Source organism: Salvia hispanica, chromosome 4, assembly GCF_029641045.1.
Source record: "Salvia hispanica isolate PSC_SH4W2 chromosome 4, Shi_PSC_v1, whole genome shotgun sequence".
Lineage (NCBI taxonomy): Eukaryota > Viridiplantae > Streptophyta > Magnoliopsida > Lamiales > Lamiaceae > Salvia > Salvia hispanica.
The window spans coordinates 32179972-32207546 of NC_142695.1; the positions used below are offsets into that span (position 1 = coordinate 32179972).

Below are 27575 nucleotides of genomic sequence, written 5' to 3' on the forward strand. Positions count from 1 at the left end.
TTATTGTGCTTATTTTCACATGTGTTAGTTCTATTCGAATAAATTAATTTTGTATTTGTCTATTATTTAATGTCTCTTTAACTTACAATAAGGAGAAATCTAACAACCAGAAACATGTGAGATTATGGTTTCATAGGTGGCCCTAAGGACTAGAACGTGTGAGGTTATTGTTCAATAAGTGGATTATCATTCTTGTTCAAACACTATAATCAAAAGCCGCATGCGCTACCTAGTAGTGTGTGATAGGTGAGTAGTCTAAGGGATTGTTGATCCGATTTAGAAATTAATATGCAGCTTAATACGCTATCTAGCAGGGGTGAAAGATAAGTAAGTAAAAGCCTAGAAGACGTGATCAGCGGGAGCATAACACAACTTGGATCCGTGAGTGGCTAGAAATTTTTAGGAATGGCCAAATGAGTTTGGTAAAATAGGTTGAAACCATTCCGAATCAAGTCAGGAGTAGTTTGTCTCATTGGTGATCTATCTGTCTTATTTTTAATGCTTCTATTTTATTTTATTCCGTATCCAAAACATATCTATTCTTTTATCGCTATTAAGTCTCTTAGATCATCCAAACCATCTTCTTATAAATTCGACCTCTATCTACTACTCCTTACGTCCCTGAAAATTTGTCACTTATTTCCATTTTCGTTTATCCCTAAAAATTTGTCACCTTTCACTTTTATCATTTTTGATAGTGGACCCCACATTCCACTAACTCATTATCACTCCAATTTTATTATAAAACTAATATATAAAAGTAGGACCTACATGTTACTAACTTTTTCAACTCACTTTCTATTACATATTTTAAAACTCGTGCCGAGTCAAACGACAAATTATCACCGATGGAGGGAGTACTTTTAATCTCATATATCTCGAAAAAGTTATTTGATTGATTGGATTTGGTATGAGATGAATGAGATAGATACTCAAATATTTCTTCTTAGAACATAGTGATTTGTCCTCATGAGCGGGACCAAGCATGTTGCCGCCAGAAGCCCATATTTCTTCTTGAGAACCTCCTAATTGTTCCAGAAAAATTAGACAGAGATTCTTTAACCAGAAAGAATTCAGTACAAATGTAGGATACCTATCCAGGAGTTTTCTTGCAGTTTTAGAATATGTTTAAGATATTTATTACTTCATCCGTCCCACCTCAATTGACCCTCTTTTCTTTTTTATTTATCCCAACCAAAATGACTCATTACTAAATAGAAACATTTTTATCTCTACTGTATTTATCTCTCTTACTTTATTCTCTCTACTCAACACACAAAATAAAGTTGCATAAAATCCTATGCTACCCAAGGAAAGAGTCATCTTTCTTCGGACGGAGGAGGTACTAGCCTGTGGCTACATGCGCTTATATTTATACCTTAAAATGCACAACACCTCTCCTCTCTCGAACAGTTCCAAACTGCAAGGGACATTTGTGTTAGAACACTGTATCTTGTTACATGTGTCTGAACTCTTTCAATTTGAAAAACTTGAACGAATGCTCAACCTGTCACTCCTAACAAAATGGAGCTCAGTTTCTGATATACATCAACTATTTGTCTATTTACAAAGAAATAGCATACAAACAGGGGCTAATCTGCACGTTCCTTTTTTGGCAGGCGGCGTAGCTACTGGGATGGATATACGCAACAGGATCCAACCAGTCGAATTCATTGCCAACGACACCACCTCCAGCAATGTCTTATATACAGTTTATCTCCGTACTTCCTCCAGCGTAGCTGACATTAAGGCCGATGCCTCTTCTAGCGTCCTCTTCTTCTCCACTTTGTTGAAGGCCTCCACACTGTCTCCTTCCTCCCAATCATCGTAATCCTCTGCTCCAATTCCACACTCTAGTCCAGAATTCACCTGTAACATTGCCCATAATGGTAAATGAGGTAAGAAGAGACGAACTAGCAACAGGGAAATGTTGCATAAAGGAAAAACGACATGGTAGAACTGAGTAAGTGGCAATGTCAGAACATTGATTTTACACGTCGCTTCCTATTTAAGAGGTAAGTCAAAGTAACAGAGACAATGTCGGGTCAGAAATTACCTCTTTCACCATCTCCTTGACCCGTCTTAAGGAATCAAGTACGCCAACATGAACTTCTTTGCCTTTTCTAAGCACGCGAATTCCACAGCCTTTAACTAGCTTGCCGTCTGTCACCATGCATCCTGCAACACGCCCACTGCCACTGCTGAATACAGCCCTCACTTCCGCCATTCCTATAGGCACCTCTTCCTGGAAGAACAAACAAGTTTCCGGATAATGTCAGTATTCTTCAACCAAAAAAAAGCGAGTTTAACAAAAATTATTAGTAAGTACTGGCATCCAGCCCTCACTTAGTCCTGAGATTTCGAAACAAATATTTAGGGATTAAAGTCAATTAACAGGCCTTCTGCCACTATATTAGTTAAGCTAACTATATAAACTAGTTTCGAACATGGACTTCCAGTCATCACAAAGTGATTCCCACATATTCTGAACCACAAAAATCGAAGAATCTGTAAATATGCTTTACCTCAACTGTATCTAGGAGTCCCTCCATTGCATTCCGAACATCATCAATAAGATCGTAGATAACTCTGTACAGCCGAATCTCAACACCTTTGCTATCTGCTTGGCTCTTGACTGAACCAGGTACCTTAACATTAAAGCCGAAAATAATTGCTTTACTTGCCACTGCAAGGTCAACATCACTGGAGCTGACATCCCCCGTTGCTTGCAGTAGAAACTTCAGACTGATGTTAGTTTGTGGAAGCACCTGCAGAGCTTGCCTGACAGCCTCAATCGACCCCTACGATTAAACAAATATTTGAGCTCATTTCACATCAAATCAAAGTACTTTGAGTTATTTTGATTATAGAGTGTTCAACAATCAGAATCTTAGTACTGAATAGATGGAATGACAGTGAAGTTAGTGATTCTCTCACTATTACTAAGCCTTGCATCTTTACTGTGGACAGTTTGCAGGATCTTAAAAGGTCGAGTTAGGTTCCGTATGATACCAATAGGCATACCTGAAGATCAACTTTCAGTATTATATTAAGCTGATGAAGATCTAATCCAACAGTTTTCCCCGCTGAAACAGCAGAAGCCAACGAGGATAGTGTAATCATTCCGTCTCCAGCTTTTTCCATAATACGCTCATTCCTCATATAATCTGCCCGTGACTCTGCCTGTTCTCGAGCGATATCAAGTGAACCAACAACCTCAAACTCATCACCAGCTAAAGGAACATTATTTAATCCAATAACCTGCCAAATCATGTGCTTACTTATCAATCAACAGAAATGCAGATCACTTTATCAGTAAACGGACTAATAGTTATGTTCGCGCAGAAAGACAGAGATACAAAGTTAGCTATACACTACATCAAACTGGAAGCTAAATAAATCAAAGCCCAATATAGTTTAGCAAGTTTGCTACATCCTAGGTTGTTGTTATAGCATCCAGTGATGAATAAGAATGACAAAGAAAGCATGTTGATTTCACGACTATAAATACCTGTACTGGAATCGAAGGCCCTGCTTCATCAACCCTTTTCCCTTGATCATCAAATAAAGCCCTCACCTGACATGAAAAATGAGGTCTCAACATCAGTAAAAAAATTGAAAAGTTTGTCTAAGGATGTTTGATGTAAAAACAAACCTTTCCAAAAGCTTCACCACAAACTACTATGTCTCCTCTTTTGAGTGTTCCATTTTGCACAATGAATGTAGCTACAGGTCCTCTGGATTTATCCAGACCAGCTTCAATAACTGTTCCTTTAGCATTTCTATTTGGGTTTGCCTTCAGCTCTTGCAACTTCAATGGAGGAAAGCGAACAAAATTAAAAAAAGACCAATAAAAACCATTGTAGACAATCAAATAGATATAAATGATTAACAATCTACTAAATAATTAAAATACTGTTAGAATCATAGAAATCCTCGACTCTCAGTAAAATGACAACTGAAGGTGAGAGTATTCCAAAATGTGTTGAGACATCAATCATGTGTGGGTTCATACTAACATACTAACATGCCATTACAGACACATGGAAGATGCGCTAGAAAAAAGCAGTAGAATATGTCAAAATAGAGATCAGTAATAGAAAAGCTTCTGCCTGAAGATCAACGTATTAGTTACCTCAGAAACAAGCATGACTGTTTCCAGCAATTCGTCAACATTCTCCCCTTTGAGAGCACTTACCTGTCATAAATTGTTCAGAAATAACTTCAGCATACAATCAAAAGTTCTTTGTAGGTTTCCTACTCTGTGCGTGTGTTTTACTTTCTATCTCTATCTCCATCTCTCTCTCTCTTTTTGGGGGGAGGGGGTTATGGAATTTCCAGGTCTAAATTTTGTCACCTTAACCATTGGGATGTCACCACCCCACTCTTCTGGCATCAATCCAATAGATGAAAGATCTTGCATGACACGATCTGGATTAGCTCCATCCTTATCTATCTGCAATGAAGGGGAAATTGAATGGCAATCAAAATTCCCTGAAAAATTAATAGGAAATTAATAAATCTATCAATAACACCAGCCTCAACATACCTTATTTATAGCTACAATGATTGGGACTCCTGCTGCTTTGGCATGTGCAATAGCCTCAGTTGTTTGAGGTTGGATCCCATCATCAGCTGCAACTACAATAATAGCGATATCTGTCACTCTTGCTCCACGTGCTCTCATTGCCCCAAATGCCTACAAGAATACTTTGATATAAGAACGAGAAATACTGAGCAGATTACTTCTCAGGAAATAACTTATGATAGCTATTTTAATCTGTACAATCTAAAAAGATAGATCAAATGAATGAGAATATCATAAGCTAGAAATAAAATTACTTCATGCCCGGGAGTATCAAGAAAAACGCATGTTTGTGGCTTTCCATCGAAAGGTACTTGAAATCGGTAAGCCCCTATCCCTTGAGTGATCCCACCAGCTTCAGATGCTGCCACCTAATAAAAAACATAAGTTGGGATTCAGTTTCCAAGAAATGGGTTAAAGGCAATGTATGTGTCTCGTGACATCATCAGAAACAGGTTATATGCAACGTATACCTTGCTCTTCCGTATGTAGTCCAAGAGTGACGTCTGCATGTGGAGAGAATCCAGTTAGCCGAAGCTTGTAAAGATAGCGTATTCTATTTAAAACATGGACGAAAATTGAGTACGGATGTTGCTGACCTTTCCATGATCAACATGGCCCATTATGGTTAGCACAGGAGGCCTCAATTCTAACTTATCCAAGTCATCATCATCAAGAATTTCCTTCTTTTTTGCCAATTCCTCCACCCTGATAGGATCAGCATCAATGACTTCCACCTCATACTCTTCACAGACCATCTTAACCACATCTTTACTCAGCTTTAGGACACCATCAGGCTTGATTCCCTTAGAGTACAGATACCCGAGAATCTCACCTTCACTAGTGGCTAAGTTGTAGGCCAACTCCTCGGTTGACATACCATCTTCCTCAACTTCCATGATTTCTACTCTGACAGGTGCTGCATCTTTCGCTGCCTGAAGCCTGGCAGCCTTTCGGCTTGCTTTGGACCATTTTCTTCCTTTTCTAGCAGTTGCAGCACCACGAATAGAAACATCTAGTTCAGATGCATCCTCATCTTGAATACCATCCTCATCTAAACGCCTACGAGGTGCTCCGGATGGACCACCCTTCTTTCTAAATCCTTCTTTGAACTTTACAGGACCAAATGTCTTCACTGGTTTTGTAGGTGCTAAAACAGCTTGAGCAATCACAGGATCAACCACCGGTTTCTTAGATGCAAACTTATCAATTAGAATTGGTTTCCGTTCTTTAGACTTTGGAGGTGAACCAGTTCCATTCGAAACAAGTGGCTTCGGACCTGCCCCGACATCCTTCAGTGTGATAGGTTTCTTTATAGGAGGCGAAGGAGGAGCTACTGAGGGCCTCTCCTGTAATTTTGGTTGTATTTTTTGAGGTGGAGACGGGGGTCTAACAGGAGCAGCAGGCTGAGAACTAGACACGGAAACCCCTCCTCCATCTGTTCTAGGTTCTTGTTTTACCGTCTCCTTAACAATTTTTTGCACAGACGACACGGGATTACCTTTGCGCCAGACACTCTTATTGGTCTTATTATTAGACTTGCGATTTGTGCTCTCTGCGGAACTAAATGGCTTACCATTCCTTTGGTTCACTACTTCACTAGTCAAGGGTTTGCTAGCAGGCGCATCGGGTTTCTTGCTAGTCTCTAACTTCTCCGCCTTCTCAAGCACCTCTCCTAACGACTCAATCACCTTACTCCTCTCTTCCTCTGCATCACTCACCCTCCCAGCATCCGACCTCGTGTTAACTTTCGACTCATCCGAGCTCATGTTAAGAAGGGGATTCGGCTTAGACCCCGATTTCAACACAGGCTTTGGAGCTGCCTTGAGAAATGCGTTGGTGTCACTCTCTTTGCTACCTCCGTAGGTCGAATCAAGAGACACCGAAGTCCCTTGTTCCGCAATGTAATCCGTCGTTACAGAATATCTACAAACACCAACATACCTCCACCTCCTTCCACTAAAACTATTCCCATTCCTATGAATAGAAATGCTCCTAACTAAACAAACAGAGCCGTCAAAATTACCAAAAGAAATCATGTTCAAGCTCCCCAAATTCGCAAGGGAAGCTAATGAAGCCATGCCTTAATACTTAAATTCCCTGCACCATTCCAAGATTCCACCTTTTTATCTCTATATTAAACTCAATTATCTCCAATCTCCTAAAGAAAAAAAATACAAAAAAAGTTCAGTTTTTTAACTAACATATTAGTCTCAGCTGCAGAAACCCAGCAATCAGCATAAAATAAGGAAACCCCCAATTGAGATGAACAATAAATAATAGTACCTGCAAAATATCGGGATTCCGTTTTTCTCTTTCAATTGGTGGAAGTGTTGAGCGATGGAGGGAGGCAGAGAGGGAGAGGATGCGGGTAGAAGTCAAGTGAGTGGCTGTGGGGGTGAGAAACATAAGATGGTGTTGTGTGGGTTGGGATATGATTGTGTGGCTATTCCTTTGCCTGTCATTTCTCGCCATTGCATGATAAGGCTTTGATTTCTGATTTCGGTTTTCCCCTCCTTGTCTTTTTCCTTTTTTCCTTATTCTATAATTCGATTATTTTTTCTCAGCAACATTTACCAATGATACACTTCTCCATCGTAATTGTCCAATTTAAAGAAAAGTGAATTAAATCAATTTAAAGAAAAGTGAATTATAAGGGTTAATGGAATATGATTCACATTTTTATATATTTCCTCCATTTCTCAAAAATAGGAATTATTTTTTTTTTGGTTCATCTCCGAAAAATAGAAATTTTTTATTCTAAGAAATTTCTTTACGGAGGTGAGACCAATTTTTAACTAACACACTATTCTTTCTATATCTCTCAGCTTACTAATTTTACATTAAAATTCGTGTCATTTCAAAATTATATATATTTAGGAATGAGTGGAATACCAGAGCCTACGTATAATGTAGAATATCTAGACGTTTTTGCTTAAACACACAAATGCTTGTAAAACACAACATAAATGAAACGACAACCACAATGTAAAAAAATTTATTCTCATATACTCTCTTCTTCCCATAAAAATGTGCATGTGGTATGAAACTAGAATTAAGACAAAATTGGTAAAGTAAGAATGAGGAGGTGAATGGTACTCCCTCCGTTCCTTCATAGTTGAGTTATTTCCATATATAGTAACTTTTTTCTCTTTCTTACTTTATTCTCTCTATTTTATTCTCTCTGCCTTTTTTCTCTTTTTTACTTTTTTATCTATTTATTTAAAACACTCAATATTCATTTCTTAATCTCTATGCCGAAAAGTTTCGCCTCAACTACGAGGGAACGAAGGAAGTAATTAAAGTAGTGTTAATGGAAAGTGGGACCCACATTATTATAGTGTTTTAATGGTGCTATAAGTTGTAAATAACTTTATGTATAGGGGTAATTAATTGGGTCAACCACAAATGAAAATGTTCATATTTTTATGGGACAGACGAAAATGGAAAGTGCGCATATTTTTTTGGAACGGATGGAGTATGAAAATTAAGGTTCTACACATACAAGCAATTTGAAATGCATGTTTTATACTTCCTTCGTCCCAAAAAATAGAAATTTTTGGGACAAGACAGGTTTTAATGCACAATTAGTAAGTAGAGCGTAGGAGACGAGATCAACCCATCCAAGGTGCACAATTCCTCGATCAATGATCGGCTGCGAGTAAGTGTAAAATCAACAAGACCCTAAAGCATTGGAAAAGTAATTATGGAATAGGAGTCATGTGAAAAAGTAACCTGAACCAAGTTAGAAGTAGTTTTTTGCCTTTATTGTGTTAATCTTGAGTTTACCTCCTAGGTATTTTTTCTTAAATCGTTTGTCCAAACCTTTAAGGCCACAACTTTACTGTTTTTTATTTAGATTTAATAGTATTAGCAATTACCCTCATCCCTGTGGATTCGATGCCCTTCGTACTACAATGTGCGTCTGTATATTTGTAGAAATAGTGTTTTTAGGGAATTAAAATCCGTTTTGTGAACTTAAATCACACCTTAAAATCACAACAGTCTAACCTTTGATGTAATATCGCTAGAAGTTACTTTTCACTATTTTGGCCCAGTGGGCATTTTAATACTTTTATAGCTGAGAGAGCTACAAATTTAGTCCTTGAACTAATGCATTAATATCAAACGCGATCCTCATTCTTTAAAAATATCTTCATAACGTCAGGAGAATCAAATTGTAGACTTGTATAACATTATTTTAATATCCGTGTTAAGGTGAATTACACACTCGTTTTCAAGTATTGTAAGACGAGAGGGCTAGAGCTTAAAGAGAAAAAGAAGAAAGAAGTAAGTATAGCTTGATAGCAAATAAGATTAGAATATAAACAATAATTGGCATATTAAGATCATTTCTAAATGACCTCAAAAGACCACCATTGGGTTCAACTTCAAAAGACAAAGTGCAAATTTGATGACTCGCCGGGTTCAGACCTTTTACGAACCCGACAACCCACGGGCGACGTGCTGAAGCCTATTTCAAGTCCATGGGCCCGCCTAAAGGTATAAATAGCCAGGGATGCATGTCCTAATCAATTGGAGGCGACTAGAGCTCGATTTTGAAGATAAATAGAAGATCTCAAGCCATTTCTGGAGGAGATTAAAGATTAAGAGCTCAAATCCAATCTAGGACTAGTCTCAAATGGTAGAATCATTGTATTTTCTCATGGTTTCTATCCATGGTAGAATCATTGTATTTTCTCTTGGTTTCTATCCATATTGTTGGTGCTCAGACAAAATCAATCAAGGTATACACCTCAAGTAAATATAGTCGCGCAAGTAGTAAACACCAAAGTAATAATGATCAAGCATGTGAAAGCAAGGAACTGGGCTTAAAGGCAACACAGACAAGCTATATATATGAACTGAAATTGTAGTAATCATGTATTGAACTTTAGGAATTTTTTTTGGAATGGTTCCCCAACCCCAAATTGGCTGAAAATTTGTAGATAGCTTCAACAATGAGTGTAGTTCAAGGGAAAGATGAGCCCAACAAGTCAGCTTTTGAAATTAGATACTCCCTTCGTTCCCTCATAGTTGAGATAAAACTTTCCGGCATGGAGTTTAAGAAATTGATGTTTAGTGTGTTAAAGAAATAGATAAAAAAAAGTAAGACAGAGAAAAAAAAAGTAGAAAAAATAAAGTAGAAAATGAATAAAGTAGGGAGAATAAAGTAAAAGAGAGTACAGTAAAAGTGAGAAAAAGTGTTATCATATATAGAAATGACTCAACTATGAGATAACTTCCTAAAATTGGAAAAATAACTCAACTATGAAGGAACGGATGGAGTAGTATATTTCACGTTTTTTCCAACTATACTGAAACATGACACTTATATTCAATCGATCAGATCCATAAGCAAACGAAGGTATTTTTGGTTGAATTTTTGCATGCAATTAGCTAACATATCAAGGTTCATTCACATAAAATTTCAGCTCAATCAAACTACGATAGAAATTAGATCAACAATTAAATATATGTTAAAACAAGAAAACACAAAGGCTAAAAAAAAAAAACCAAAGGAAGAAACAATAGATCAACCACTTTCTAGGCACATAGGCTCTAGATACCAAATGATAAAAATCAATGTGATTTACCCAAGTATTATGCCACAAGTGTTGATCATCAAATTAAACACAAAATCAAACAAGATGAGGTGGATCTAGCCACAAAAGCTAAATCCAAACTTGAATTGGATGGAAGATTAGAAATAGAAGAATGTTTAAATGATGAATAACAAGGATTAGAACCATATGATCTTAACCAAAATGATGGAGAATCCGTGTCTAACTAAAATTGCGTATTCTTGTAGGATGGAACGAGTATGTCTTAAAGAAGTTCATGGTTAAAATGGAAAAAAATAAATAGAAAAGGACCTGAAATGTACTCCTTCCGTCCGTGATATGTTGTCCAATTTTGCTATTTTGATCCGTCCGTGAAAAGTTGTCCACTTTTCATTTTTTTTCTTTCTATTTTTGATAAATGGACCCCACTTTCCATCAAGTCTTTACACTCACATTCTATTATAAAACTATCGCACATTCTATTATAAAACTAATATATAAATATGGGACCATCATTCCACTAATTTTTTCAACTCACTTTTCTTCACATATTTTAAACTTGTGTCGAGTCAAATTTAGACAATATTTTATGGACAGAGGGAGTAATTAATAATTTTCTAAAAACCTGTAGTGATTGGTTGCACGGATTCTGTCTGGGAAAGTAATCTGATTCCTTAAATTTTAAATTCCTGTGTTTGTTTTGGTTTTTAATCAAATTGGAAAAGTAATCAAAATCCCGGAATAAGGAAAGTTAGTACAACTTTCTAGGATTCTAAATCCTAGCTTTTCTCAGGTATTCTTTTTCCCAGTTTTTAGATTCTTACATATTTAATTATTTAATAAGTTCAATCTTATACTATTATTATAAAGCTTAATGAAATTTTGAAATTATAAATTTTATTCAATAGCTTAATGAAATTTTGAAATTATAAATATTATTCAATTATAATATCAATAAATATTTAAAATTATAATAATATAAATTAATAAATGAAGAAAATCTTAATTAAATTATTTAAATTAGCATTATAATAATAAATAAAATAATAATATATTATAATTTTTTTAATTAATTTTTTATTAAAGGAATCTTAATATAATATCAAAATTATTATTATTATTTAATCAAATATGAAATTTAAAATTTTGATTTTTCCAAACACAAGAAAATTAAGTTGTTTCATATTTCAAGGATTCATTTTCCTAAGAATCATTTTCCTTAACAACTTTACTTGTCGGACAATCAAATATGGCCGTAGTGATATTTTCAAAATTCTAAGAACTCTTTAGTACTAGTAGAGAAATAAATGGCAGCTCCCTTCCTAATTTGTTTTCAGTGTCAATCAACAAAATGACTCGCGCATGTCAGTTTTAATTACACCCAAAGACTTCTCTCACACACAAACACACTATATGAGAAAGCAAGAGCGACACAGAGAGCGCGCTCGCCAAGGATGAAGGACGAAGCCGTGAGCTCCTCACGCGACCCCTTATTGCCCCCGAGATCTTCCTCTCCTCCTCCCACCCTCACTCCCGCTGCCAGGTGAAATTACCTTTCACAAACCTCTTTTCCTAATTGCAATTGCTGATCTTTACGACTGTGATCTCACTACTTGTTGCACCTTTTTTTTCTGTCTTTATTGCTTAAATTCTTTGCACGAATTCCTAGTCTGTTCGATTTTATCCTCTTTCTAGTGCCCACAGCTTGCGTATGAGTGATGTGCTGAAAAATTAGGGCATGTGATGTGACGCCTCTTCGTTTTCTGCACTCCTTGATTACAGTTTCACCTTTTCTGCCAAGTTTCATTATTTTCTATCGATTAATTAGTTTTCAAATTTAGCCGATTGGCAAATTTCAGTCTATCTATGAGTAATTTTACTTAATTGTTTGTAATTTGAAAATTATGTAATGGAAATTCTATCTCTTTAAGGAATGGAACATCATTTGCTTCTGAGAACCTTTAATCTCCATTGTTTTACCCAAATGCAAGAAACTGCAAATAATGAATGAGTAGTCCTGGTCAATTTAGGACAAGATCATTTTTTCAAGAGTCTTAATTAGATTGGCGATGTTGGATTTCTCATAATGATTGTCTTAAATCTTATTTTGCTGCTCTTCTATATAGTTCTGCTGGGGCATCGTCTCCTGCTGTTCCCACAAATGCTGGCAGCTCAGATGGGCTTGGTCAAGTGCAGAATTCGAAAGGAGGGTCTCTTTCCCAGATCGGTTCACAGCCCATGTACACATCACTGAGCACTAGTGCTGGTGGTTCAGCACTTGGATCATCACAGCCTTCTTGCAGGCCCTGGGAAAGGGGTGACTTGTTGAGACGCCTCTCAACATTCAAACCAGCCAATTGGTTTGGAAAACCCAAGGTTTTTGAGCTTATCCTCTTTTCTGTGTTTTCTTTCCAGAAATTGCTCCTCTGTTAATGCTATCTTCAGTTGAGTTAGTTTAATGTCTTCCTCATAGATTCTCATCGTCTCCATCATATTGATTGATCAAAATAATGTCTCACTTCAGTAATTTGTTGTTCCATTATGTTAGGTATTGTGATTGGCTTTCTATGATTTTGGGCCTAGTATTAGCTGTTTTCTGATTTTTTTTCCTTTCTAGATAGTGATCCACTGGTAATAAACATTTGTAAACTTGATTTATCAGTATAACTACTAGTGCTGGAAAAGATTGATTGAAGTAGAATACAAATTGCTTGCTATCAATTTGAAAACCTTAAGATGTGATGGCCTGGGTGTGGCATGAATCTGAGACTGAGACTGCTTTTGTACACTCAAATAGGTTCAGATTTAAGTTGGATAGGATATTATTAGGGTTGCCAAAAATTAAACTGGGTAGAGTCAGTAGACAGACTAAATGGCTAGAAGACAATCAGAATGATTTAGTAAGATATAGATGTGGAATGAACAGAATATCTGCTGGATTGGTGGTTATGCTTTTGTGCAAATCCATTCATAGTTTCTTTTATTTTTGAGTTTATGCTCCCTGTATAGCTTTCTGTTGGGCCAAGATTGGTGGTGGACTAGATGCCGTTATATGCTTATCTCTGTATTTGAGTGCAATTCTTGATTCAGGCTGCAAGTTCCCTGGCCTGTGCTAGAAAAGGATGGGTGAATGTGGCCGTTGATAAAGTTGAATGTGAATCCTGTGGTGCAATTTTGAAGTTTGTTTCATCAGCTACCTGGACTCCTTCTGAAGGTGAATTGTGATGGTTGTTTGTTATTAGATTATAAAAAGGCTTCTTCCATGCCATCATCCATTTTAGAAATGGGCCCCACAATCCACTAACACTAATTCCACTACGATTTTTCTCCCTCTTTCTTACTTTACCCATTTTTTCTTTCTTACTTTACCAATTTTACATTAAAACCCATGCCGTTTTCAAAGTTCCTATGTTAGTAAACAGAGGGAGTACTATATATGCATACAAAATAATTGGTGTACTTCAAAACTTTGACATGTAAATATATACTTATTGTGAGGCACAATATGTAGTAATATCCAAGATATTGTCTGTGTATGAAGTTCTTGAATCGTAATCTTATTTGGTTATGTTGATTATATGGTGCTTTAATGTATGCATTTTTGTGAAAATCAGTCTTGAATATTTCCAGAGAGTTGGTCAGTTATGGAATAAGGGGTCAGAATCCCAGTAAATGCATGAACAAGGGCTAACAAGAGTGATATGTTAATTATTACTGGAGTGACTTACCTGGTGGATCTTAAAGGAGTACTTGTGGATCATCTTGAATATCAAATAGTACTGTAGTTCTGTTAATTGCAATATTGTCTAGGGTTCTTTCATAGGTGGCTAAATAGGTTTTTTCTTCACATATAAATTTGCACCTGTAGTGGTTTTGTGCATTTTAGTCACTGCCTCTTTTTTACTTATGGAAAATCACTCAAGCTAGCTTTGACCTCGTGGTAGGTGTTATAAACTAAGTTTGTCTTCAACTTATACTCTATGGCTATTCCTCAGAACGTCATCAACTTATAAGAAATAGCTTTCAGATGCTTGTGACCCTTTAAAAATATAAAGCTAACTGAACAACCTATGAGCCTATATTTATATATGTCTGGTTGAGGAGCTATTATTTTTGTATGTAACTAGCGTTTGTTGACTTGGGGAATGTACCTAGTGAATACTCTTTAGATCTGGTTGGAATCATCCTTCTGACAAAACACAGTAATTCAAAGTTGTGATTCCTCTAATTTTAATCTTATTTGTAATGCTCTCAAATGGAATATTCAATATGGGAGACGAAGCCTTTTCTTTTTGTGCATATCAAAATCACACTGCTATTGACTATTCATATCACTTGTCTGGCTAATTTTCTGTTGTAGCTGATGGTGCTGGAGACGAATTTTCCAAGAAACTTGACGAAGGGCATAAGCTTACTTGCCCATGGACAGGAAACTGCTGTGCAGAAAGCCTGGTACAGTTCCCTCCAACTCCACCATCAGCACTTATTGGTGGTTATAAGGATAGGTGTGATGGACTGCTCCAATTTCCCTCCCTTCCCATTGTGGCTGCATCGACAATTGAGCAAATGCAGATTTCTCGCGGCCCAGAAATTGATCGTTTGCTGGCCCAGTCTCAGCTTTCACGCAATGAATCTGGCATCAAGTTAGAACTTCTCTTAGGAACTGAGAGCTCCAGAGATAGTGTCTTCGTCATATACTCCCGTGTAATATACATGTGGCCTCTACTTCTTTTATTAACTAGTAGGTTTTTTGCCTCTTAGTGAGATTTCTGTCACATTGCAGGCTCAGAAGCTCATAAGTCTTTGTGGATGGGAACCTAGGTGGCTCCCAAACATTCAGGATTGTGAAGAGCATTCTGCTCAATCGGCTAGAAATGGCTGCTCAATTGGTCCTTCAAAATATCGTGCTCCTCGTGATCCTAGCCGAGGAAAGAAAGCCATGTCCTCTTCAACAAAAAGGGATTATGGTGGACATGAAGTTATTGGGACTAACTCAAAAGGTGTATCCAGATCACCATTGTTAGATTGCAGCTTATGTGGTGCGACAGTGAGACTGTGGGACTTTCTAACTGTCCCGCGCCCCTCTAGTTTTATTCCAAGTAGCGCTGATGGTCCCGGAACTAACAAGAAGATGCTGACACGTGGAATAAGTGCAGCGAGTGGCATCAGTGGTTGGGTTGCTGCAGATGGTATGGAGAAGGAGCAGGCAGATGACCACGATGAAGCTGCAACTGGTGAAGGAAAGTCACTTTCAAATGTTGGGGTGGAGTTGAATCTTACAATGTCTGCTGGATTGTCCTCATCGCGGCTGAACATGAATGCTACATCTGAACAATATCAATATGGGCATAGAGGTAGAGATTTATTGATTGGGCAGCCTTCCAGCAGTGAGGTCGGTGATCGTGCAGCTTCATTTGAATCACGCGGCCCTAGTTCACGCAAGAGGAACTTAGATGAAGGTGGAAGTACAGGTGACAGGCCACACATACTGCTCCAACAAGCAGACAGTGGAGAGGGTACTGTCATTGATCGTGATGGTGATGAAGTTGATGATGGTGGACAATACTCTGCTGGTCCTTCAAAACGTGCTCGTGATTCTGGGGTTGTAGAACCCCGTCGATCACCATATAGGAAAGATTCTTCTGGTGCTGGTCCCAGTCGGTCATTCGGCTTCGACATAGGAATTGATGCTTATAAAGATGAATTTGACCCGGCAACTGAACAATTCATGATTAATCCATCAACTAGAGATTCAACCCGTGTATCCTCGGTCATTGCAATGGACACAGTGGACCACGGTGCAGATAATGATTCAATGGAAAGTGTTGAGAATTATCCCGGCGATTTTGATGACATACATCTTCCAACTACATCAGGAGTAAAAAACATAGATCCTGCCGAGACATCAGAGTTGAATTATAGCAATCAAGCACAGCAGAGTACTTGTCCCGCTGCTGTGAGAAGTACTGGTGAAATTGGAGTTAGCAGTACAAATGAAGAAGAAGTTGTAAACACAGAAACTACAAACGCTCATGGGAGGGATGGTCCCAGCTTGGGGATTAGTGGAGGAAGTGTTGGCATGGGTGCTAGCCATGAAGCTGAAATTCATGGGATTGATGCTTCTATTGACCGAACTGAGAGTGTTGTTGGTGATGTAGAACCCATTACTGAAATTACTGACAACCAAGGCCAAACAGGTGAATTTGCACCAGATCGAGGGTTGATGGGTGATTTTGTCCCTGAAGAAATAGATAGAGAGGATCCTCATGGTGATAGTCAAGATTTGATGTCTCGATCCGTAGTTAGGGCAGATAGTGGTTCAAAAGTTATGGGTTCAACTAAGGCAGAATCTGTTGAAAGTGGAGACAAGACAAGTAATATGCGAGCCACCTCCTGTGAGAACAGTCCTCATCCTTCACTTTCTTGCAATGCCATTTTATGTTCTGGCATGGAGCTATCTAAGGAAGAAGTCACTCAGGCCACCAAGGATCCAACAACCGATGACTGTGGTTTTGTGGAATCAGGCTATCAAGTTGCAAATGCATCAGGTAAAGAGTCTCACTTTTGTAAATAAAAATTGGAGGTGTTCATCCTGCACATTAAACCTACCAAATAAGTATCTGTTAAATTTATCTGCAATTTTGTATGTCATCTCAGAGCATATGTATTTAACACTTCCGATAAGCAATTCCAGTCCGTGAATATATTTTACTATAAATTGCATTGTAATTTTCTGTGGAATCACAGCTCTGATTTTTTAGCGCTTCAGACATCAATTCCAATCTGTGTTTGTGTTTGTGTGCGCGGGGCTATGTATGTTATTCAGGCATTTGTTTTTGCATATGGACTTCTGTCAGGGCCTCCAAATGGCGGCAGCAACTATGATGAAGCGGTGGAATTTGATCCAATTAAGTATCACAATCCCTACTGTCCCTGGGTGAATGGAAATGTTGCTGCAGCTGGCTCTAGTAGCAGCAGCGGGCCTGGCTCCAGTCCGAGTACTCTCGCACTTTGTGGTTGGCAGCTGACATTAGACGCTTTGGATGCTTTTCAATTGCAAGGCCAGGTTGCACCAGTGCAACCAGTAGAATCTGAATCTGCTGCTTCCATGTATAAGGTTAGCATATATAGTCTAGTGTCTTCCAAATGCTTTCACATAGAATCATGATTTTGTTAAATTTCCTTCTTATGTTCTTTTACTAATAATAAGACAACCTATGTCAAAGTTGGTAACCATAAGTCTATTAACACATAAAAAGCCCTCAATATAATGATACTCCCTCCGTCCCATCCCATAGAAATAGGCCATTTAAGGTTGGCGCGGGTTTTAATGTATAATCGGTAAAGTAAGAGAGAAGTAGAAAAAGTAGTTGAAATTGTGTAGTGGATGGTAGGACCCATAAATGATAAAGTAAAAGAGGAGAAAAAGGTTGCCATAAATGGAAATGGACTATTTCTACTGTATGGACGAAAAAGGAAATATGGTCTATTTCTATGGGACGGAGGAAGTATCTATTATGTTCTTCTACTTTATCTTGACCATTTTTATGATATTCTGATGCAAATTTCTATTTTCCCTTTTTACCATTTAAAGGAAGTAGACTTTTGAAATATTTCATCATCTAAAAACTCCTCTATCTGTTCAAATTAGCACTCCCTCCGTCTCATTCAAGATGTCCACATTCTTGAATGACTCGGGATTTTAGGTGGAGTAGTTGAGTATGATAAAGTAGAATGAAAAATGTGATTGAATATTTTAATGAGGAATTTGTTTCCAAATATGGAAAGTGGACATCTTAAGTGGGATAAAAAAAAGGAAATGTGAACATCTTGAGTGAGACAGAGGTAGTACTTATTAATTTGAAATGAGTGCATCATTTTCTTTTCTTTTTATGTAAGAAATGGAAAATTATTAGAACACTGAGCAGGTTTTATAATAGGATGAGAGACGTCCATTCCCTAGCAGCATCTAGCATAACAATACCTTTACAACTTTGCACTAAAACAATGGCTCGAAAACTTTTGCAGGATGATCACCACACACCTGGTCAGAAGCTCTTGTCACGGCACTCTTTCAACAAGAGCCGTGGGAGAAACTAATTGGATTATTCTCGAATATGTGGCGTCTGGTAATTTTCTATTACTCATCTCATGATTCTTCTATATAAAATTATCCCGAGAGTGACAGGTGAATATGTTATCTATTTATGTCCCCCTGCTTCTGTATTTCATCTTGTTGGTCTTTCTAGCAATACTTTGGTCCTAATTCCTATATTACCTTACAATTTTCTTATAACATGATAACTGCAACATGTAATAAAGTACACATTTTCATAAGCTATGTTCTATTTCACAACTAACTCTGACGTGCCATCCTTGCAGATGGTTCACTCATCGAACCTTGAGCTTAACAGCGCCATTTCGAACACACTGTGTTAATGTTATCTGTTACTTTTTCACCTCGAATGGAGTAAACTAAAATTCCGTTATTCAAGATACAAGAGAACCTCTATCTTGAGTGCTTTTACTTTCGGATCTCAGTTTCAATAACGCCTAGTCATCAGGCTTGTTTAGTCGTGATAGTTGTGTCGTGTGTCGGATTATCATATTTTACTGTTTCAGAATTTTGCTACTGTAAGTCTGGAGATTGCGGTTCATTTTGAATTTGAATCCAGTTTTCTAAGAATATTAACCCTCTTTTGCTTTAATATCTCAATTTCGTTGTTGGTGTGATAGGTAAACATCTCTACATTATCAACAAAGGGATGGTCATCTCTAATTTCTTATAGACCTTTCTTGTCTTTCTTTCTGTTTTTTCAATATTGATTCAACATCAGAAAAGATATGCACTGGATGACAAATTACTACTCCCTCCGTTCCATAGAAGTGTAGGCATGTCTCTCTGGCACGGAGATTAAGAAAAATGTGTGTAATGTATTAAATAAAAAGATAATAAAGTGTGAGAGAAGAAAATGTAGAGAGAATAAAGTAAGTGAGAAGAAATGTGTTTGACCTTTACTATGAAGGGAAATGACTCCACTACTATGGAACGTACCAAAATAGCAAAATGACTCTACTACTATGGAACAGAGGGAGTACTTTATTTCTGACGACATATAGTACGAACATTATCTTTGCACCAATATTGATAGATAGGAGTAATTACTACACTTAAGGAGGTTGAATTGTCATAAAACTACCTTTCCGAAATACTAATCCAGTTAGGGGTGAGCAAAAAAACCGAAAACTGAATATCCGAACCGAACCGAACTGAAATTTTGAAATTCGGTTCGGTTTTTTCGGTTTCTCAGTTCGGTTCGGTTTTAAAAATACAAAAATTTCGGTTTTTTAGTTCGGTTCGGTTTGGACGAAAAAAAAAAACTGAAAAACCGAATTATATTCTAAATATAGTGTATCATATATATAATATATATTCTTTTAATATATTTTTATATAATAAATATTATATATATTCAATTAACTTTATATTATATATATCTATATTCTATTAGTGTATATAAAACAAATAAATTATACTCCCTCTGTCCCATTAAAAATGCAACGTTTTCCTTTTTTGGTTGTCCCATTAAAAATGAAACGTTTCCTTAAATGGAAACAACTCTATCTCTACTTTTTCATCTCTCTTACTCTCTCTTCATTAACTCACAAAACAACACTATATAAAATCTCGTGCCGATTCTCAAATGTTGCATTTTAAGTGGGACGGAGGGAGTATATATTAATAGGGTCTTGTTAGGTTGAGATTTATGAACCGAATTGAGAATTGAGATGCAATCTCAGCCACTCATCCAGAATATTTGTGAAATGTGAACATCATATAGTTTATGTCAACACGAGGGCATAATTGTGATTTTTTTAATTTTTTTTAATTTTTTTAAATTTTTTTAAAAAAATTCATTTTTTTTGTCAACTACATATACAATTCATGTCAACTACACATCAAATGTCAATAACTTTATTCAATAAATACTATTTGACATTAATTGTACATGTAACTGACATTATATTGTGTAGTTAACGTGAATTGTATATGTAGTTGACATGGATTGTACACATAGTTGACATTATATGTGTGTAGTTGACATGAATTGTGTGTGTGGTTGACATGGATTGTACACATAGTTGACATTATATGTGTGTAGTTGACATGAATAGTATATGTATTTGAAAAATAAAATAAAAAAAAAATTAAAAAAAATAAAAAAGAATAAAAAAAATTAAAAAATGAAAAAATAAATTAAAAAAAATTAAAAAAAATTAAAAAATTTTAAAAATATTTATTGAATAAAATGTACCATGATATTACCATTCCGTCCTTTCATAATTAATTAATCTAAAGATATTTTCCATGTGAAAAAATCTGGACCACTCATTTAATAAAAATGAGTGGCTGATATTGCATCTCATTTCTCAATTAGCATAAAAAATCTCAATTGATCACAATCCTATATTAATATATATATACTATTTTTCTTTTTTCAGTTTTTCGGTTTTGTTTTAAAATTTCGGTTTTTTCGGTTTGGTTCGGTTTTTTAAGTTCGGTTTTCGGATTTTTGGTTTTCAATTTTTCGGTTTTTCCGTTCAGTTCGGTTTCAATTTTAGCCTAAATTCGATTTTTCGGGTTCAGTTCGGTTTGGGCGAAAAACCGAACCGAAACCCGAATACACACCCCTAAATCCAGTATAATTTATTTGATTTGCTTTGACATAAAAAATTCAAATGTTCATACTTTTACTCATAAAGCTGATACTACTAAATATCTAACTCATGAGATATTTTTGAAGCATCAGTTATTGCACATCACAAATGGTACAAGTACTTCTCGTTCGTGTGATATGAACCAGAGTCCAATCTAATGCATTTTTACTCAAGGGACAATTTTTGTCTACATTTCTGTAATTTATGTACTACATATTGAATTGATGACCAGGTTTGTTTTCCACCGTCTATAATGACTTTCTCTCAAATTTTAGCTTCTTTATATTTAAAATAAAGACAATAAGCTTTGCGGTTTTAATAAACATGACCATGTTTGCATTAGAAAGAATAGGAAATAGTACAGAGTAAACAAGAATGGGACATGTAGACAGATGAGCCGATACAGTAGTTTGTTTGATTGGTGGAACAACATACGGGAATAATGTGACCTATATTATTACTAGTGTTTAATGAATTGCAATGGTGGATCATAATGGTATTAGTTGTAAATAAATTGATGTATATGAGTGACGAGTTGATGACAACATTTTTCATAAATGGAAATGTCCATATTTTTATGGGATGGACAGAAATGGAAGGTGCACATATTTTTATGTGACGGAGGCAGTACGAGAGAGGAAATGTAGTGGAATGAATAGAACAAAGTAGGTGGGAATATATGTACTTATTCATTTATGGTGGAACATCCCAAAAAAGAAAGTGACTGGTTTATTACAGAGAGGGTAATAGTATAATACAGATGGGGCGAACTTGACGAAATAAATTCATGACATTATTGGTGGTGCCTATGAATTTGATGGTTACCTTTAGAAAGACAGCCATGATTTGACTTGGCAAAAAGCTTGTAAATTCCGCCTTCTTGAAATAGCAATAACAATACAAACAAGATCACCTTATACATAATCCCAATAAATCAAGTCTTGGCTTTGCTAAATCAACAAAAACAAGATGGATGTAAAACTTGGCACAGTCTTCACCTCCACACTCATTCTAGTATGTATGCTACTTGCACTAAAATTACTAAAATGGGTCTGGCTGAGGCCGAGGAAGCTCGAGAAATTTCTCCGAGAGCAAGGTCTCAGTGGCAACCCTTACAGACTCCTCATCGGAGACATGAAACAATTGATCGCAGTTATGAAAGAAGAGCAGCCAAAGACGGTCAACCTCTCCGATCCCATTCTGCCTCATATCCTTCCGTTCTACACACAGATCATCCAAAAATATGGTAAGCCTCAACATGTATTTATAAAGGTTAAATTTACTTGACTTTTTGTTTTTGGTGCGGCAAAAGGGCCGCGTTCGTTTGCATGGTTTGGAGCTGCGCCCAGGATCAACATCGCGGATCCAGAGCTGATGAAAGAGATTCTCACGAAACCTGGTGTGTTCCAGAAGCCCAGACCTGACCCGATTGGGGAAACGATCGTTGGGGGCCTTCTGTTTCTTGAAGATGCGCAATGGGTTATGCATAGAAAGATCATCAACGCCGCCTTCCATATTGAGAAGTTGAAAGTAAGTAGTTATAAATGTTCATGGTTATAGTAGTAGGGGTCCTGTTAGGTTGACATGTAACATCCCGAATTTCTGAACCCTAATTTTAGAGCCCTAGAATTTATTATTGATGACGTGGGAGATGTGATTTATTTGATAAATGAATTTATTGCGTGAGTTTCTTTGACCTGGAAGTTTGAAAAGTCAAAATTGCTAACTATGTGATGTGGCATGTGATTTATTAAATTATGAGGTGAATTATTTGTTTAAGGGTGAGTGAGAATATTAGAGAAAATTTCCATAAATACTAGTCACCTAAATATTGAGATTTTCAAACCCTTGACCTCTTTGAAGGAGGAATTTTATTTTTCCGGATTTAATTTAATTCTTGGGATATTTATCCAAATTAAACCCAAAACTCAATTATTTCCTTATTTTTTTATTGAGAAAAATCGAGCCCCTTATTTTTCTAGGTGATTTTCGAAAATCACTCATGTAGGGAAGGAAATATTATTTTGCTTGTTTAATTGATTCCTTACTTGATTTCCTTCCATACCTAGAATTTAAATATTCTACCAAATCTTTCCATACCTCAAGAGATCTTGCCATATCTTATTTAATATTAAAAATCCATGCCTTAATTTAAAAGGCTACTACACGCCTATTTCCTTTCCTCCAATGGGAAAATTTTTATTTTATTTTGCTCCGCGATATTTTATTCTACTCCGTAAAATATACCAAAACAAAATCTTGGCTAATTGGGAGCCATATATTTCGAAAATTACATGCCTTGATATCCTAGTCCATTTTTGTTAATTCTTCTTCCCTACCTCACAATATTTATTTATTTAATTGTGGAGAATAAAATCTTACAAAATATTCTATTCTATTTACCTAAAGATCTTATTGAGCACTATAAATAAGAGGGACCCCTAACCCTAGCCCCCATAATTTTCGCCCCCCTCCCTTCTCCACTCTCTCTCAATTTTCTTCTACTTTACTTCAATAATCCTTCAACCTTTGAGAAGAATTAGAGTTTAAGCCTCAAGATTTTGAAGAACCAAGTCTTTACTTCGTTTCTACCGTTCGTTTTTCTCGAAAAGGTATTCTCATATTAATCTTCTTCTTTCTACTCGACTCATCTTCTTTCTAACCGATTAATCGATATTCTTGAACCCTCATGCATCTTGGTTGAGTGAAAGTGAGATAAAAGGGGATCTGGGAATATGTTTCATGTGTGTGCGTGCGTGTGTGTGTGTGCGCGCGAGACGTGTGTGTGTGTGTTGTGTTGGTGTAGTATGTGTTCGATGGCTAAATATCCTTGCGTAACATATGTCGATGTTAGATCTAGATTGGAGATGCGAATGGAACTTGTGTGATAAACATGATTTTGATTGATTAGTAATGATAAGATAAATCGATGGGAAAAGGGAAAAGTTTTGAGACATGCATGAGTAAGAGTAGTGTTGAACCTAATTTGTGATATGTGCCTATGTGATTAAAAGGTGAAACTTTGGTTGCGAAGCCGGATAACGGAAAAGCGAAACTACTTGAAATCTAAGCAGTCGAGGTGGGCTTTACTCTTAAAACTCTCTTTTATTTTGTCAAAAATATTGATTGGTGTTATAAGGGTGGTTTAACTGTAATGCCATGCCTATGTTTGTTTTATTGTGATATTGTGTGCCTGATGCCTAGTTTGTGAGTTCGCTCCATTGGGCCATAGGGCTATGAATGTGATTATACGAATTCGGGTCTGAGTATGGGCCGCAAACCCTACCAGGCTGTGTACACGAGGGGATCGGGAGCCGTCCTTACTAGTCGGCCGGTCTCGTAGGCGAAAAGTGTGGCCACACTTTCGTCGCACCATGGAAAGATTGTGATTGTGGAATTTGATGAGAAAAGTGGGGAGTATGTTTGATTGGCCAATCTATGAAAATATATTTTGTGATACTCGTGATATTCTCTTATAACTGCTTAAAAACTCGAGTTCACTATGGTAAGGGTGGCATAACTTATAAAATGTTTTGGCAACGAGCTCACTGAGTATTTCAAAATACTCAGCCCTGCATGTGTTTTCCTTATGTGCAGGTTGAACGATGACGAGCGGTGACGGGTGTTGAGCATGATAATTAATTAAGATGGTTGTTTTGAACTTCAAGCGTAGTTGTGTCTTCATACATAGCTATTCTTTCTCTTGGTCGCTTTCCGCTGAATTCCTTGAAACACTTATGTTTATTCTGAATATTTTGCACTCTCCTTTCGGTTTAGAGGCCTTAGACTATCTTGTGGTTTCTATCTTGGAAACTATGTCATACTCTTGAGATTCTTGAACGTCATCTATTATACCTTCCTTTTTCTTATTCAAGTTTCTAGGTGAAGTTGTTATTTTAAATACTCTGATAGTTCTTTCTAATCTTTTGGTCAATACTCTTTAAATGAAACCCTAGCCTTTGTTCATTTCTTCGAGTCCGTTTGGTAGCAGTTGCCGCATTTATTGTACCCTAGGAGGGCGGGCTGTTACATGACAACTATCTTAAATTAATAACTGAGAACTATAAAAAACCTACATTATGGATGTCAATACGAAGAAATTAGTTGACATATAAATTTTTTCGTATTGACATCTATATTTACATGTGAACAGAAGACATACATATGTCAACTACATTTAGTTGACATACAAATGTCTTCGTATTGACATCCATAATGTAGGTTGTTGACAACTATCTTCGTAGTGACATCCATAACATAGGTTGTTGACATATTTGTCAGTTATCAATTTAAGATAGTTATCAACCGATCATATCTCATAGTAGTAGTATATAACTTATAGTATTTCCTTTTTGCAGAAGATGATACCTGCAATGTATGCATGTTGTTCGGAGATGATAGAGAAATGGGGAGCCTTGGTTTCAAGAAACGGAAAGCATGTGGAGATGGACGTCTGGCCTTACCTCGAAGATTTATCAGGTGATGTGATTTCAAGGACTGCTTTCGGCTGCAGCCATGAACAAGGGAGAAGAATATTTCAGCTGCAGAAGGAGCAAGTTATGCTCATTCTACAGCTGTTGAAGTTCTCGTTCATCCCTGGATGGAGGTACGGACGTTGTTGAAGCAATGCAGTATGATAGCCATTGGGAAACAGAAATATGGTTTTACTTAGTTAAGGTTATATTTGTTGTGCAGGTACTTCCCCACCAAAACCAACAGAAGAATGAGAGGTGTATCGCGAGAGATTGAGTCAGCCTTGAGGGGCATCATCATCGAAAGAGAGAGAGCGGCCGAGAGGGGAGAAACCATCCATGATGACTTGCTAGGCATATTAATGGAATCAAACATGAATGAGATTCAAGAGCAAGGGAGCAAGAAGATGGGCATGAGCATCGCGGATGTAATTGAGGAATGCAAGCTCTTCTACTTCGCTGGATCCGAGACCACATCCAATTTGCTCGTGTGGACGTTGGTGATGCTCAGCAAACACCCACATTGGCAAGCTCGTGCCAGGGAAGAAATTTTGCAAGTTTTGGGAACGAATCCACCTACTTTTGATGCCCTCAACCAACTTAAAACGGTAAGCTTCAAACTAACTGACTTATATATTGTTTCCAACTTCCTTCATTCTCTAATGTGGTATGAGTTTGCAACTCAGCAAGTGTCTACATACATATATATTACTCTTATATCTAATAATTTAATTTGTGGTCAATATTCAATACAAATGTGGATTGCATTTAGTGTCTAACCTAATTTTAAAGACCAAACTAGAGATCAAATCTCAACCATCCATTTTTCTAATCTAGTTGATAAAATAAATCAAGCAAATGATTTACTTCATTTTTGGATCTTTTTACTTCATTTTAAACGGACTTCATTATTAAATCGTTTTACTTCATCGCACAAAAATCGAACTAAAATAATCTTAAAATGAACTATGAGAGCAGGTGAGCATGATTTTGCAGGAAGTTCTAAGAATATATCCACCAGCACCGTTGATCATCCGAGCACCCACCAAGACAGTGAAGCTCGGAAACATGACGGTGCCAGTGGGGGCAGAGTTAACTCTGCTAATAGCCCAAATGCATCACGATCCCGAGATATGGGGCGAAGATGTGAACGAGTTCAGACCAGACAGATTCGCAAATGGGATTTCGAGTGCAGCAAAGATGAACTTCGCCTTCTTGCCATTCAGCTCAGGCCCTCGCGTCTGCATAGGCCAAAACTTCGCCATGATGGAGGCCAAGATGGCGCTGGCGATGATGCTTCGGAGCTTCCACTTCAAATTGTCATCTTCTTACTTGCATGCTCCATTTCCGATCATGACGTTGCAGCCACAATATGGTGCTCCTTTGATTTTGCACACCTTATAATTCAAAACTTTTTAGTACTCATGAAACACGATTACCATTTACCCAGCCATTTCATGTTCCTAAGTTAGCATACGCTCATTTCAATATATGCATACTATCATTTATAAAATAAAACTATTAAGTAGGTTTGATCGAAGACAATCCTTCACTTCCAAAGGAAAGTGATGCTTAAATAGACCTCTTAGTATCATTTACATTAACTAAAATTGAGATTGATTTAGGATATTTTTTGGTACCCACCTACCGATAAAATGTATCCAGAACAATATGCTTCGAACTTCTATAAATTTCTTATTTCTCAATTTATGAGAAAGAAATTTATTTATCATATGGTTTCTCGGTCATTTATATATATCGATTAAATTTATGAAAAATAAGTAAATGATAAAAAGAAAGTGTCATTTTTCTACAATGTAGACTGATCAGTAGACATATGGTAACAGATCTTGTAGAAGTAAGATATCAATATTCTTAAACTAGATAGATATGGTGGATAATCTATCGTGAATAGTTGATTGTGTCGAACTGAAGTCACTTCTTATCTTGGATATTTATGACACTCGCGTGACGTATAACATTGAATGGATCACGTTGGGATAAAATACATCTCGTTGGTTAAAAAAACAGATTTTAGTGATTGTTTATTTCTACATTGATCAAAATGTACTCCTCTCCATCACTTGGGACATTTCATATTACCTAGGTTTAGAAGTTTGATGGCTTGTTGCTCACACAATAATCGAATTTTTGCGTAAGGGTAGTTGACTAGAATATTCAAGGTTGAATCCAAATAGTAAAATGGTAGGATTTGCAAGCCTTCTCTGAAAAAAG

The 27575-nt window shown here is 36.7% G+C and overlaps 3 protein-coding genes across 5 annotated transcripts; 2 read left to right on the top strand and 1 right to left on the bottom strand.

Annotated features, from left to right (window-relative positions):
* Positions 1-1421: 1421 nt before the first annotated feature.
* FUG1 (Translation initiation factor 2, small GTP-binding protein) lies at positions 1422-7035 on the bottom strand. Its single transcript, XM_048091835.2, has 13 exons — positions 6872-7035; positions 5185-6746; positions 5059-5091; positions 4843-4956; positions 4550-4699; positions 4358-4456; positions 4136-4198; positions 3656-3811; positions 3512-3577; positions 3025-3261; positions 2526-2801; positions 2057-2245; positions 1422-1869 (listed from the first exon to the last, which is right to left on the bottom strand). The coding sequence occupies exons 2-13, from the start codon at positions 6664-6666 to the stop codon at positions 1714-1716; spliced, it is 3021 nt and encodes a 1006-aa protein (XP_047947792.2). The 5' UTR covers positions 6667-6746; positions 6872-7035; the 3' UTR covers positions 1422-1713.
* A 4458-nt stretch (positions 7036-11493) lies between these two features.
* Positions 11494-18857, top strand: LOC125193890 (uncharacterized). Its single transcript, XM_048091825.2, has 8 exons — positions 11494-11692; positions 12276-12525; positions 13240-13363; positions 14510-14853; positions 14933-16697; positions 17007-17266; positions 18178-18278; positions 18532-18857. The coding sequence occupies exons 1-7, from the start codon at positions 11604-11606 to the stop codon at positions 18247-18249; spliced, it is 2904 nt and encodes a 967-aa protein (XP_047947782.1). The 5' UTR covers positions 11494-11603; the 3' UTR covers positions 18250-18278; positions 18532-18857.
* Positions 18858-21703: 2846 nt separating this feature from the next.
* LOC125197016 (cytochrome P450 CYP72A219-like) lies at positions 21704-26789 on the top strand. 3 transcript variants are annotated; one of them, XM_089070238.1, is made up of 5 exons: positions 21704-22114; positions 22181-22398; positions 25197-25474; positions 25564-25948; positions 26319-26789. In XM_089070238.1, exons 1-5 carry the CDS (start codon positions 21838-21840, stop codon positions 26742-26744), a joined length of 1584 nt encoding a protein of 527 aa, XP_088926364.1. In that variant the 5' UTR covers positions 21704-21837; the 3' UTR covers positions 26745-26789. The 3 variants fall into 3 exon arrangements, with proteins under 3 accessions (XP_088926364.1, XP_047951664.1, XP_047951663.1); XM_048095707.2 differs by having other exon boundaries at positions 25227-25474; positions 26337-26789; XM_048095706.2 differs by having other exon boundaries at positions 21705-22114; positions 25227-25474.
* The last annotated feature ends 786 nt before the right edge of the window (positions 26790-27575 follow it).